The sequence below is a fragment of the Podarcis raffonei genome, chromosome 3 (assembly GCF_027172205.1).
Source record: "Podarcis raffonei isolate rPodRaf1 chromosome 3, rPodRaf1.pri, whole genome shotgun sequence".
Lineage (NCBI taxonomy): Eukaryota > Metazoa > Chordata > Lepidosauria > Squamata > Lacertidae > Podarcis > Podarcis raffonei.
In genome coordinates, this window is record NC_070604.1 from 52380051 (window position 1) to 52394755 (window position 14705).

Here is a 14705-nt window from a genome sequence, read left to right on the forward strand (position 1 = left end):
TAACCTAATCGCCAACCTTACAAAGTTGTGATGATTTGCTACACGGTAGGCAAAAACCAAGTGGCACCAGCCAATCAGCCAAATGGCAAAATTCCTACCGGGCCCCTGCTCCAAAACAGATGACCCCTAGACAGGGATAGCAAGACCATAAGAACAACCCTAAATATAGGGAGAGGAGGGTGGGTGATCCGCTGCACGTCGCAAGAAAGTGAAACTCTCCAGTGATGTGCAGCAGCTTAAGTAGCCCCTCAGCAGCCAATAGCCAACCCAACTGACCAATTTTCTGCCCCAGCAACAGAGGGACAACCAATGGGGCATTGTGGACATCCAAACGGTCCCGCCCCACAACAGGGAGGCAGTTTCTGGTGATCTCACCGCAACACGTGCCCTCCATGATGGAGGACCCAACTAATAATAATTTTATTATTTGTGCCCCGTCCATCTGACTGGGTTGCCCTAGCCACTCTGGGTGGCTTCCACTAGTTGTCCCAGGAAAAAAACCCATAAGAAAATGAAACATATTCTTGGTCTGGAAGCATTGATTTGAGCAAAGGCAAACAGCTTTTGAATTGCCATTTTATCTGCTTCTAATAATAGGACAAGATAGTGGTTTGGAACCAGGGCTACCTCGGGTTGGAGACGCCCCCTTCTGGTGGGGGCTCCCATTGCACTTACCTTCTGGTAGTAATATTTTATATCTCTGGTAGGTGATTGCTAGCTGCCCAGCACTTTAAATTACCCACAGTACTATTGACATAGTGTTGTTCTGAGGCACTGTACGGAATTAAAATAGCAGGTGGGTCACAGAACCAGCTTTACAGGAGAGGGGAGAGGCTGGTTTAGAGGTTGGTCCTTCTTGGGCATGGGAGCCCCCCTCCAGCTTCTCAAGGATGCTAGCTGCTGACTATAAAGACCATGAGGCACCCTATGTACACCTGTGGTGCTTCACTCCCAGGTTTGTATTTTAGACAGAAGTTTCATGTATTAAAAAGTACACATTTGGAACAATCAGTACAGAATGCATTACAAGTAATTGTGACATTTTTTCAACCTTTTTTTGAAAACAAACAAACAAACAAACAAATGTTTTTAAGAGTTTTAATCTTCCTGCAACACTGAACTTTAATCCACAGGAGTGAATGCCAAGTGTTCATTTACAGGAGAAAATAAAGTGGCAAAGAAACCATTGAAGGGGAGGGCTAAGCATATTTCTGCTGAACTCCAGGGACGCCCTCAACTATTGAGAATTAAGCCTACCAGTATTTGTGTAACCCTATCCTGGATAATTTCACTGATAATTTCAGTATATTTAATATTTGTTCCCAATGTCTGTGCAGAAGTTGTTTCAAGGCTAATTTTAAAGTTTACATTCTCAAGAAAGAAGAGTTTGCACAGTTCTGCATGGCAGATTTCTCTGAAATCCATAAATCCGCTTTTTTAAAAACCTCTTATCTGAGAGTGAAGGAAACAGAAATTGACCTAAGCTGTGTTCTGAGAAGAGATAGCAAACCATAAGGAATTAATTAACAGGCTGAAGGTTCAGTGTGCACTATATTTCATCATGATATCCGCTGTTCACTGGACATATAATTCAGACTGCAGTGCGAAACCCTCTTTCCTGGGAATAAGCCCCTCTGAACCTGCTCCTAAGTAGGCATAGGACTGTGTTGTAAGGCAAGCACTTGAAATGGGGGGAAATTAATGCAGTGGTCTCCGGATAAGAATATGGTTAGAGAATACTGTCATTTGCACAATACAAAACTGAATTTATTGATGAAAGGCTGTTCACTAATAAAAGAAGCTTATTTGTTTTTTTTAAGTTACTTGAAAAGTCATATTTCATGTTCTGGTAGTGGTACACCTCATTCCTAGTAGATGAGAAATCTTCTTGTAAGAAAGCACAAAAGCTTTCACCCATAAAGTGCTTTAAGGATATAGGCAATATTCAATGATGTTCTCCAGCTTACACACAGTTAACCTTCAGTTTCCCTCACCCCATCTCCCCTCCCCATGTGACCTCAATATCTTCTCTGGAGGATGCCCTGGACCAATGTTTTGGGGCATGCAGGCAGCAAAACGGAAAGCCCAACGGCATGAGTGCAAACCTCAAACTATATTGCATCTCACCCTACGGGTCTGTACTTTTAAAAGGTTTAATTTGTGGTGTGTTGCAATTATATAATTTTATTGTAGCTTGTGATTTATTGTATTAGGTTTGTAAGCCACCTTGAGAGGACATTGTTGAATAAAGCAGCCCAAAAACCTTTTAGTTAGTTAATTAGTTAATTAAGAGGCCACTAAAATGAACTGCTCAGGAAAAAGAAAACCAATCTTTGATACTTATGCTGAAATCTATCAACATATATTTTATCTCTTCTCCTTGTACTTAAATGTTCAATAGAGGACAATGTTGAGGCTAAAAGGACAACCCAGCTTTTACATATTGTTGCATGGATTAATAACATGGTTTATAAGACGATTAGGCCTCTGTAGCAAAAGAATCCCTGTTAACATTTTACATACCGGAACCTTCTTGTTTTAAGGGATAGCAGAGGTTCCAGTCTTTCTGGCATGCGTGCTCATTTTATAGGATTGTGTGAGTCAGCCTAAAGTAAGACACATTGTTATTGCTGGCTGCAAGCGTGCTAGAGTTGTCATCTTTCAGAACATATAGCATTACCCTGTGACAGAAATCAGATAGGTGACAAAAGAAATTATAACAGAGCGAAGGACGTGGATGGTGGCTGAGCAGTGTTGGGGATAATATACAGTTAGTATCACACCATAATGAAAATCTAGTGCTTGAAGTGTTAACAGCCACTCAGGCTGAACAATAAAAAGACTCAAAGCAATCTATTCTGGGTAAATAGGACTATAATGGCAATAATAGTTAGCATTACATAGCACTTCAAGCCATCAAAAGGCCATACAAACAAACAAGAGAAACCATTACAAGCACGAACGAAGGACATGAACTGCATTACGGAGATCTGATGACAGATTTATTAATACAAAACAGCACAGATTTTTGCTTCCTACCGATGAGTGACACAGTGTTTCTTAAGGCAGAGCTGGGGTGTGCTTTGTTTATGTGTGTGCAGTTGATTTTCTATCATGTACAGACATGGTAGCCGGAAACAAAATTGAGAATATAAAGAGAATGAAGAAGAAATCTGGATAGATCTCCAGCAAACCATTGATAACTTGTCTTTGGAGTTCAAATATTTGCTTTACTTAAACAAGAATCACTGATGAACAGTACAGCTCAAAACATGTATAGCATAGTGGGTTTTTAAAGTTCAGTAAAATAGTTTTGATGGAGGGGGGGTTGTATCCTTATCTTACCTAAAGCTGAGTATTTTGCATGCACTTTATCCTAATATGTACATTTTTAGAATCAATTTTCCGCAATTGAATGCATCTTTGTATGTTATTTTCACCAAAATGCATATTTTTATGCACGTTTTCCCCTAATGCACACATTATGGTACATTATTTTGGTTGGAGCACTGCAGCACAGAATTTGCAGAGGTGCAAATTGAGAACACAGCCACCTTTTAGTTCACATATTATATTGGAAAGTGAAGTGAATTGAATCCCCCTCTATCCCTGGGATCTGGTTGAAGAGCAGGTTAGAAATCCTTTAAATAAATCCATAAATGAATACTCCTTTTCTGATGGACTGTTCTGTTTCACATACCTGTGAGGGCTTGTGGGGCTGCTGAGTTGGGGATTGTAGCTGCATCCTGAGGGATTGAGCTAATATCAGGTTCTGGGGTGCTTCTTGGTGGGGAAATCGCTAAAGGAGTCATTAGAACACGAGATTTCAGCTGGAAGACAGAACCAATTTGGGTAATGAAAACACATGCAGAATCTGTTTTATTATACTACATATTGGAGCTCTTTAAACTCCCACACTACAGCAAATTACCACAGTACCACATTCATTCTTAGACACATTAATGCTTTCAAGGAATACAGGGAATGGAACTAAAATGTTAATGTATAACGCAAGTGAAGTTGCAAAAAACAAAATATTATGCAATTCAAGGCATAGTTATTTACATCTTAGGAAAGGACTATCAAAGTATTGCTTATTTTTTTAAAAAATAACTTTTTCAATGCAGATGTAAAAAAAATTTCAATGCAGATGTAAAAATTTCTTACATAAAGTGCAATGCTGGAATGTTAGACCACACAGACTACTTGAAAATTGCTGGTGGTTTTAGCAGACCACTTAATTATTTTTCTGCCCGCATTAGCAATTGTATTGCACTGTGAAAGATGCTGTATTATTTTTAATTCTATTTTTGGCTTCTTTTACTTCTTATATTGTATTTATTGTATTACAATTTGCATTCTATAGATTTTGAAGTTTGCTACAATAAAATCCAATATAAGAAATAAAAATACTGTTAAACATCAATGTTAATATTTAATGCAGACATGCCATGGACCATCTGAATGAAACTTGTAGACCACAAGTGGTTTATGGACCAGAGCTTGGGAACCCTTGACATAAAGTTGTCATTTACAATTTGGCCCTTAGCTGCACACGTGTTACTCTCTTGCAGTTGTTGGTTTGTTTGTTACCCACCCTTTGTTTGTTACCCACCCACCTTGAGTGGGTTACAACATTAAAACACAATATTTAAAACCGTTTACTGATTTAATCACAAAAATATACACCTCAAGTGTGAAAGCCATTTTTTATTTTGCTTTAATAAAAATGTATCCATATTTGCACCATATTAGCCCCATGCCGAAGGGAACCCTTAGGTAATGCAGCCATTGCACAACAAGCAGAGATTTAGACCCCCATCCAGTTTTTGGCATGTGTGTGTTTTAAAAATCTGACAAATCAGATTTGTCAGACAGAAGGGCATAAGGCTTCGTTAGTGTGAACTGATTATCCTTCCCTAGACACTTAAATCATGAATTATTTTTCTAAATTGTTGCATTTTGGACTGGCCCTTGTACTGCCAGTCTTACATGAAAAAGATAAATATTCCATTCTGCAAAAGAAAGGCATCCTGTTCGGCTTGTCCCTTAATGACATGGATTTGATGTGTAAGCTTCTCCGCAATGGTGATGTCCCAGAATTTGGGACCACAGTAGGTCTAATTTACAATGGCTGCTTGCTTAAGCAGAGGACACTTTCTCTTGCGCCAGGAGACAGCTCCTGATTTTTGCTAATTCCCCACTCCAGCTTTACCCGCATGCTACAGCCAACAGCATTCCCAGGGATCCCCACAGGAAAGTACAACAGAAAGGAAGACATGGGAAATTCTGTTTTATGAGCCCTCCTTATTCTTAGGAATCAACGTATAATCCTACCTGTTATGTTTAGAGACATAGACGAGCCAGAGTATCTGTAACTATAATAGGATCATGCCAGCATTGATAGTAAAAGCGAATGCTTGTGTTATCAAATGTCATTATTGCCTAGTTCCCATGAGATGTTTGATCTCCCAACTATGCTGTGGGTTCGTACCTACATCACAATGTTGATGGAGCATTCTGCACCATTTCTGAGAACGAACCTTACATTCCGGCTAGTAATTGGTTTCCCTCCATTTATTGCAAATGACAAAATAAAAGATGCTGTAGAACAAATGCACGCACAAATGTAGGTTTGCTGGGAAATTTCAGATCCATTAGCTTTTAAACGAAATGTTTGCTATTCAGCAGCTATCTCATGCATCGCTCTGGGTGTGGAAAGAAGGGGAGTCCCTACATTGTACTGAAAGCAGAGAACAACAAATAATAAAATCAACTCAGAATATCTGAAAGGACTTGGGGGGGTGTGTGTGTGTGTGTGTGTGTGTGTGTTCAAGAATGCAAATACAAAGCATTGGGTCTGCTACAGATCAGAATCAAACCCCAAAAAAGAAAGGTTAGGAGAGCTGCAAAAGAACCGTAGAAGCAGCTACCTACTTACCGCATCCAATTATATTTTTTATCATTTATTAAATTTGTTAGTCAGTTTATTTTGCCCAAGGCAAATCAAAGCGACTTCCAGCAAACAAAACAAAACCGTCCATAAATACATTAAAACCAAGGGTGCAGGACATTGAAAACATCCTGCCCACTTCTAAAAGGCCACAGACTTGGTTATAGCGGAAAGTTTTGCCTGGTGCCTAAATATATGTAATGATGACACCAGGCAAGAGTATTCCACAAATGGGGAGTCCCCACAGAAAAGGCCCGTTCTTGTGTTTTTGCCCTCTAGACCTCTCACAAAGAAGGGCCTCAGATGATGGTTGCAAGTCTGGATTGGTTCATATGGCAAACTTGTAGGGTTTTAGGGAACCAATGAGCCATGGGGTGATCTACATACATAAAAATTATCCCAGACTATGACATTTCCCCTACAATTCCAGCCTTAGCTCAAACAGTGAATCTGTAGCAGGCACAAAGGGATATTCCCTTCCCTTTCTTTCTCTTTAAGAAACAGAACAGTGGAGAGGAGCTCCAGGGAGAGGAGAAGAGAAACAGAACAGTGATCTGGTTTGGACAGGGACTGGCAGTGTAGGTCCACTGCTTCTTTGCCCTAATAGTATGTCTCCTACTGTGTCATTTCTAATCTAAGAAGGACCAATCCATCCTTTAAGAGTGGTCTTATAAACTAGACACCTTGAGCGCACTTCTAAGCACAAAGCCAGGGCTACTGTCAAACACTTATGCAGAAAGCTAAATACTGTATTTCATCTTATTTCCCCCATCACTTTCCTGTCACTGCCTGACAACAAAATTTATGCCCCTATTTATTACCCATTAAAAAGTAATATGACAACAGATAATATGAAAAGGTACATTTTAAAAGTCAATTGACTGAAATCTACATTTTCAAAAGCATTTCTCCTGCCCTTTCAAATGCCATTCCTGGCACAGCATGTAAAGACCGCAATGAATTTATTGGAATAGAAATATTCCACTTAGCTGAAACTTGTGTGCTTAAAGCGGGTACAGGTATAGACATATCATACTGAAATGAAAGTTCCTGTATATATATTTCACCACACCTTCACAGGGGCCAACAGCAATACTGGGGTGAGGGGGGGAGAGAGATGCATATGTATTTAAATATCTCTCATCTTTACCATAAGAGCTACAAGATAGTTTTGTAATCAATAGATAAGGAGAACATGAAATGTGTTTAGCAAAGGGCACTTTGACTCACTTGGGGGTTGTAGTCCAAAACATCTAAGGTTGGGAGAGACTGGTCTAGTGTTTGACAGATGTTTAGGCTAAAAAATGGACCATCTGCTAACTAGAAAGCAGAGTGAATGGCAACAGTTAAAAGTAGAAATGGAGGGCGATAACTTGGGGCTGGCATATGTCTGGAATTTCCAGGACATAGCCAGGATTCATCCGTCAAAACTGGCATCCAGGCGGAATTTTTAGCAATCGGTTAAAATGTCGGGGAAAACCCGGGTGTATGGCAGCCAGTATCAGAAGTGTTGATTTTTTGGGCAAATTCCCCCCAAAATAGCTGAAAAACTTCATTTTGTGTGTGTCCTGATTTTTACTTTTTGAAATATGGCAACCCTACGCTAACCTCCTATGGTGCATGCACATAGCATTCCTTTTGAGTCACTAAATCAATACAGCAGAAAGTGGAATGAGTTTTGTTTTTGTATTTATTATTGATTTATTGATTGCTTTCTATACAATTCTCTAGGGTGATGTACAATTTTAAAAAGGAGGAAATAGTTTAAATACAGTTTAAAATGCCACAAGCAAAACCCAGATACATTTAAAACTACAACTACACAAAATAGACACACATGGGGCAAGGAGCCATTTATCTAGCTGGAAAAGCCCATCGGAACCAAAATGTCTCCAGTTCCTTCCAGAAAGTGCAGGTAGTGGGCACCTGTCATGTATCAACAGGAACACTAAAAGTCTGCAGAGTAGGCATCTGAAATCTTTGGAACTTTGGAACTCTAGACTGTTATATATTGCATGAGTTTGGAGTATTAATGTATTTGGATGACTTTGTATGATTTTATTGTTTAAACTCATGCCAATAAAGGCTAATAACAATAACAACTTGCAGGAGAAACTCTCCTGCAAACTGCAGCAACCTACTAGGTGCATAAGGGATGAAGTGGTCTCTCAAGTAACCTGATCCTGAGTGGTACAGGGCCTTATATGTTATACTACCACCTTGAACTTGGTCTGGTAGCAGAATGGCAGCCAGGGCAAATCCTGACAGTAGGGTGTTGCATACTGATGGGAGTCTGCCACCTTGAGCAACTGATCCGTCACATTCCGCACTGCCAAATGAACCCCCAAGTTAGCCCCACATAGAACACTTGTTCTTACCACAAATTGTAGTACTTCCTTCAAACTATGTAACTTCAACTCTCTTGGCTAGGGAGAACTAGAAAGTCTCCATGTTGAAGTTACTATTATCTGTAATCTCATCCCCAGACAAATGCTTTGTAAAGAATGAGGTGATTGTTCAGTCAACAAAAATTGTTTTATAAATTCATTAGCATTTTGGTGTACATTTCTCTTAATATGCACATTTTTGTATGTAAATTTGACTAAATATAATGCAGTTTGTGTTATTTTCACTATGTATTTTCATGTACACTTTCTCTCATTCCTTGTGCTCCACCTTGGCCACTGAGATTTTCTCATGGGGCACTTTTGGTGGTCCTCCATACCTCTGAGATTTGTTTGGCTTTTATGAGAAACTAAGTCATCAGGGGGGCAGGTCCTGCCCTGTGGAACTCCTTGCCAACAGAAGTTCAGTGGGAGTCATTCTTGCTTTCTTCTCAATGTCTTTTCAAAACTGCATTGTTCAGACTGGCCTGTGGAAATCTTCTACCAGCCAATTTTTATTTATATGTTATTGACTGTTTTTACTGGTGTTACTGTAAGGTTGTGTTTTTGAGTTGAACCCAGATTTTTTATACCTTATATGAAAGTGTGATGTATAAATATTTAAGTGAATAAAATAAAAACAAGATATGCATGTTAATACACATTTTTTTGTTGGAGCACCGCCTTGTGAAATTCTGATGGATAGCTGTGTTTTGGTTCATTTATTGTTTCAGAAAGTGCAAATAGGGGAGGTTTGCCTTTAAATGCAATCTGAATGGAATTGCCACCTCACCCTTCCACAACACAGATCCAGTGTAAGGGCTCTGCCTTCTGCCTAAGGCTTCTGTATCTCTTGAGCTCAGGAATGATTTGAGAAACCTGTGCATCTCTGCTTTCTGCGTAATAAAAATATATTTCTGTAATAAAGACATGAGTATACAAAGCTGTGGAAAAACCTATCCGGTGTAAAGAGACTTTTCAAGAAGACAATCAAAAGCAATGGAGGAGAAAATTGCATGTTACAAGTCCTAATTTGGATCTGACGAAGACTTCACGGAACACAATAAATCAGTAAGTGAAATGATCCCTTTGTCTGAGAAAATGGAGATCACCGGATATAAGTAATGTGCTTTTACATGCTCCCTCCTACCTCTCAAATACTTTTTTAAAAAAATCAAGCAGGAATAACTAAACAACTATTTTCACTCTGCTATGTTTTCTCCCTCCATCAACGGACATAAAGAAGAACCTATAAGGATCCCTTTGGACATGAAAATGTACCTGTAGGCCACTTGAGAACTTATGCTGCTGCAACTTGTTACATGGGATTTCAGGCTCATTGTCATTTTAAGCAAGACTTTAGTCACCCCTTTGGGGATTGGCCCAGTGACAGAACCCTGCCACCTCACACCATGCCCATACAAAATAGATGGTTCTTGAGATCTGGGAGCCCTCAAGTCATTAGCACCAATAGTCTCTGCAGCTACATGGGACACGGGTGGTGATGTGGTCTAAACCACCAAGCCCCTTGGGCTTGCCGATCACAAGGTTGGCAATTTGAATCCGAACAACGGGGTGAGCTCCCATTGCTCTGTCCCAGTTTCTGCCAACCTAGCGGTTCAAAAGCTTATCAAAGCAAGTAGATAAATAGCTACTTAATCCTCCAGGGGTCATTTACCTTTACCTGCAGCCACACAGTTCTTAACACTGTCCCAACTTTCTGTTGCAGCAAGGTGGAAAGGCCTTTAAGCAAGATTCAACCAGCAGGCAGGTGGCTGCAGGTGGGAGGAGACAATGGGAACCTTTACTGCCATGAAGTTTGTTAAGTTATCACAGGACCCAAACTTCATTGTCTCAGCTGCTCTCTTACATGTCTTTATTACTCTGGTTTGTTCCAACCAATATCCTAACACTTCATGTCTCAGCTGTTCTCAGTCACTCACAGAGTCTGCCAAGCTACTTTGTCACTGCCACAATGGAAGTGACAGCTACCCATAAAAAGCAATAGAGAAATCCAAGATTCTAGCACAGCTGTGATTGGATAGAAGTGTCTGCTCCTGTCAAACAGAGAGGAGTTTCTCTTGGTGTTCAGCTTGGAAGCTCCCTCTCCAGACAGAGAGATGAGGTGCTCCAAAATGTTCTTACCTTTATGCTCCCAACCTCAAAGGTCCTGGTCCTTATCAGCCAATGTTTGGGTAGTATTATCCTTACTTCTTTTTAAATTTGAAAAAAAAGGATATCCCATGATATCCTTTAGGAATCCCTTAGTCATGTAGAACCCACACTTATTTTGGGGTGGCTCCATACAGCCCCAAAGCACAGAGGCACTTTACTGCAACTCTAGATGGAAAGTTATTATGCTAGAACCCGAAGAATCATTCCATGAAACATAGCTACTAAGCAAAACGATAGGAGCTTATGTGGGAGTATCAAAATGTCCCAAGTTCAATCCCTAACATCTTCAGGTAAGACTGGGAGAGACTCTAGCCTGAAACCCTTTAGATCTGCTGCCATTGGTGCAGACAATACCAAGCTTGATGGATCAATGGTCAGACTCAGTATGATTTGCTATGTTCCTAGAAACAAGGCTTCATAAATATGATGGATATTTTATGCCAGGGATGGGCAACCTGTAGCTCTCCAGATGTTGTTGGACTCCAACTCCCACCATCACCTTGACCAAAAGCCACACTGGCTGTGGCTGATGGGAGTTGAAGTGCAACAACATTAGAATGAGTGGGGGACTTGAGACAGGCATCGTGGCCCTATGATAAGGATCACAGGTATAATATATATAAGCACTGTGAACTGAATCACACAGAACTGGTGGTCGTTGTTGTTGTTTAGTCGTTTAGTCATGTCCGACTCTTCGTGACCCCATGGACCAGAGCATGCCAGGCACCCCTGTCTTCCACAGCCTCCCGCAGTTTGGTCAAACTCATGCTGGTAGCTTCAAGAACACTGTCCAACCATCTCGTCCTCTGTCATCCCCTTCTCCTTGTGCCCTCAATCTTTCCCAACATCAGGGTCTTTTCCGGGGAGTCTTCTCGTCTCATGAGGTGGCCAAAGTATTGGAGTCTCAGCTTCACGATCTGTCCTTCCAGTGAGCACTCAGGGCTGACTTCCTTAAGAATGGATAGGTTTGATCTTCTTGCAGTCCATGGGACTCTCAAGAGTCTCCTCCAGCACCATAATTCAAAAGCATCAACTTTCTTTATGGTCTTTCTTTCTGGTGGTCATAGCACATGTTAATGACCTCCAATTTGTCTGGCGCACTTATCCTGCCATTTGAAACGGCTTATCCTGTTTTTGTTTTCTTTAATGCTGATAGGATTTAACTTTTTATATGTTTATATGGTGAAGAGAATGACAGCACAAAAGACTACGCACAATACCCAAGGCACTTGCTCCAGTCAAGTGAAAGAGGCAATGTGGCGAGGGCAAGAAAATGACACATAGCATAAGCCGTCAAAGCCAATGCATTCCTTCAGCCTCAGCTAAGAGAAAGGTTTAGGCACGAGGGGAGGGGAGAGAGAAAAGCCATGAAGCTAAACAAAGGTAGACATTTACAGCGGTTATCTATTAAGCTAAACAGAGGCAAATGTTTATAGTTGTCGGCTGAAGGAATCTTGATAAAAATCTTGTAGCAAGGCTGGTGCCAAAATGAGTAAGTGTGGGTGCCTAATATACTGTGGCTTATAAATAAATTTTAGCTAGTAGTAAGCAGCAGGTATAACATCAGAGGGAAGATATTGCAACAGCCGCTGCTTTCTGTACTGCAGAGGGAAATAAATTTATTTTTTAAACTTTTTTCTTTTTTGTATGCTGAGACTCCTATTGCTCCATTTCTATTCCATCTGCATGGGCTGCCTATTTGATTACGAGCCCAATTTACTGTAGAGGTGTTAAACATTAATGGTATAAAAAGCTTGGGGCCAGATTACCTGAGAAACTGGCCTTCTCCCACCTGGACTTTAAAAGCAGCAGCAAAGGCCCTGCTCTCTGTCCCAGACACCTGTGAGATCAAAATGGTGGGTAGGAAAGACAGGTCCTTTCCAGCAGCAGTGCCAGCACTATGGGATGCTTTGCCAGCAGAGATCCAGGACAGCTTCTTCCATCCTCTCCCCTTCTTCAGCTGCTTTTAAGCAACTAAAGAACACTGTTTTATGATCTAGGTTTTAAATTTATTCACTTGTTTATTAAACTTATACCCCAACCTCCATCCCAAAGGAGCGCAGGGCTGCTAGTGCTTTCAGATTCTTACCTATGTCTGTTTTAATTATTCTGATGGTTTTAATGCAGGGCTAGAGAACTTACTTTTTTCAGCCTGAAGGCTACATTTCTTTGAGGACAACTTTCTGTGGGCTTGGGCCTAATAATAATAATAATAATAAGTACGTTCTTCTCTCTATAAAATTTTGGTTAGTAGAAGGGGTTGGAGTGATGTTGATTTGGGGATAAATGCTGGCCATGCCTGCTGTGCTTGCTATTCTTCCCTGTAATATATACTCAGTCTATACATTTGCAAAATGGTTACAAAGACACCACCATGTACAATATTTTCTCCTTCGAAGGAAATTGATCCAGCAGTATCTGATTTATCTAAATGAGCTTTCTTGGAGATCAATTTCCTGATCGATCAGTCTCCATGGAGATCACTTACCTGGCCAACTAGAAAAATATAATTATATGGATGCATTTAGCACCACATGTAACAGAGGGGTGCCACAATGGAACTGAAATGCTGAGTTGGGGCCATGGCTCCATTCCATGAGTGGGTTAGTAATGGACATCAATAGCCTCTATAGGCTCTGAAGTCTGTGTAGATCAATTGTTTCAATGCAACATCTTGCCTATTCATCTTCCACCAAGCAATAGGTTTTTAGGCTGCACTCTAGGTTGTCTAGATGCACACAACTAACTAGAATAACCCACAGGCATCAGTGAGAGACCACTATAAGAAAAAATGGGGAGGGGGAACTAAAACTTCATGTCTGTCTTTATCTATCTATAACGTGCTAATTATTCCAGTCATGAAGGTTTAATGGTAACTGGAAAAGTCAGATCTATACAGGGGACAATAAAGATGCCTTTGTTGGCATCTATGGATTTATTGCAAACTTCCATCAAAATAAAATTTAACCCAGATTGTAAATTCATTTTTTTGTAACGTACAGACACAAATTGATCCATCTGTTCTGTAATAATCCAACATCCAGTTGCCATAAAGAAGTTGGTCGCCTGCCATTTGAGCATGCAAGAGCTTTTAAAAATGCACATAAAAGTCTCATGGAAGCAGGAACCCATGCTATTTGGGAGCTAATTAAATCAAGAGATCTACCCGACACAAATGTATTCTCTGACTCTAGCAGCAAGTGCATTGTGATTGAGAGCTGTATGCTTTAGCAGTGGGGACCATATCCAACAGAAAGGCTTCTTGCTGAAATGTTGCTTCGGTGTACAAATCTTCCAATGCTAATGAAAAGCACAAAGTCAGATGTGTTGAGCATTACAGATTGCTGTTGTCAGCCTCAGAACCTGGAGCCATTGTTTACTAGAGAATGTCTTACTTTTGGTCTCTATTCATCAAGAAACAGCATCACCCCCGAACTTGCTATTCTTACAGGTTAGATGACAGAAACGATTGCATTAAACCAGTCCCCATAAATAATGAATGATCTTCAATTTACTGCCTCCCCTTTTTTTGGTTTTTTTTGCCTCACTTCTATATTTGGTAGCAAATAAAAGGCTTCGCACATGAAGAAAAGGGCATGCATCTTTGTCAGGTTTCACTAAAACAATTATGTAAAACACCTCAAACTTTCCTTTTGCTGGAGGAGTGAAATTTGACCTTGCAAAGATTTGTCCCAAATCCTATTGTTATAGGAGCACAGAAAACCAAGTACTATTTGGAAGTGGCGATAGGCAAAGCTGTAAATTTTGGTTTCTCGTTTTTCCATTTTTCCATTCAATTCATCACATTTCCACATCAGCTTGCAATTTTTTAAAAAACCTCATCAGAATTTTGGTGTGAATTTTTCCTAATGCACATATTTTTGTATTATGCAATAATCACACTTTTCCAGAGTCATTTCACTTTTATGGTGCATTTTGTATGCTTTTGCCAATAATATGTGTATTTTGATGCACATTTTACCCTAGTAGATGAACATTTGTATGCATTACAGTGGTACCTCTAGTTGCGGACACGATCCGCTCCAGTGTGCCGTTTGCAACCCGAAAAGTCCGCAACTAGAGCAGCGCTTCTGCGCAAGTGCGGAGCGCGATAGAGCACTTCTGCACATGTGCAAAGCATGCAGAACACTTACGCGTGCATGCGGTGAAACCCGGAATTATACACTTCCAGG

The 14705-nt window shown here is 40.3% G+C and overlaps 1 protein-coding gene across 3 annotated transcripts in view; it reads right to left on the minus strand.

Moving 5' to 3' along the window:
- SCML4 (Scm polycomb group protein like 4) overlaps nt 1–14705 on the minus strand; it is an 80118-nt gene that overhangs the window by 22920 nt on the left and 42493 nt on the right. For all 3 annotated transcript variants that reach the window (XM_053381591.1, XM_053381593.1, XM_053381592.1), the window contains one exon: nt 3701–3830. In XM_053381591.1, the coding sequence (XP_053237566.1) occupies nt 3701–3830 (130 nt within the window). The remainder of the gene's footprint in view (nt 1–3700; nt 3831–14705) is intronic.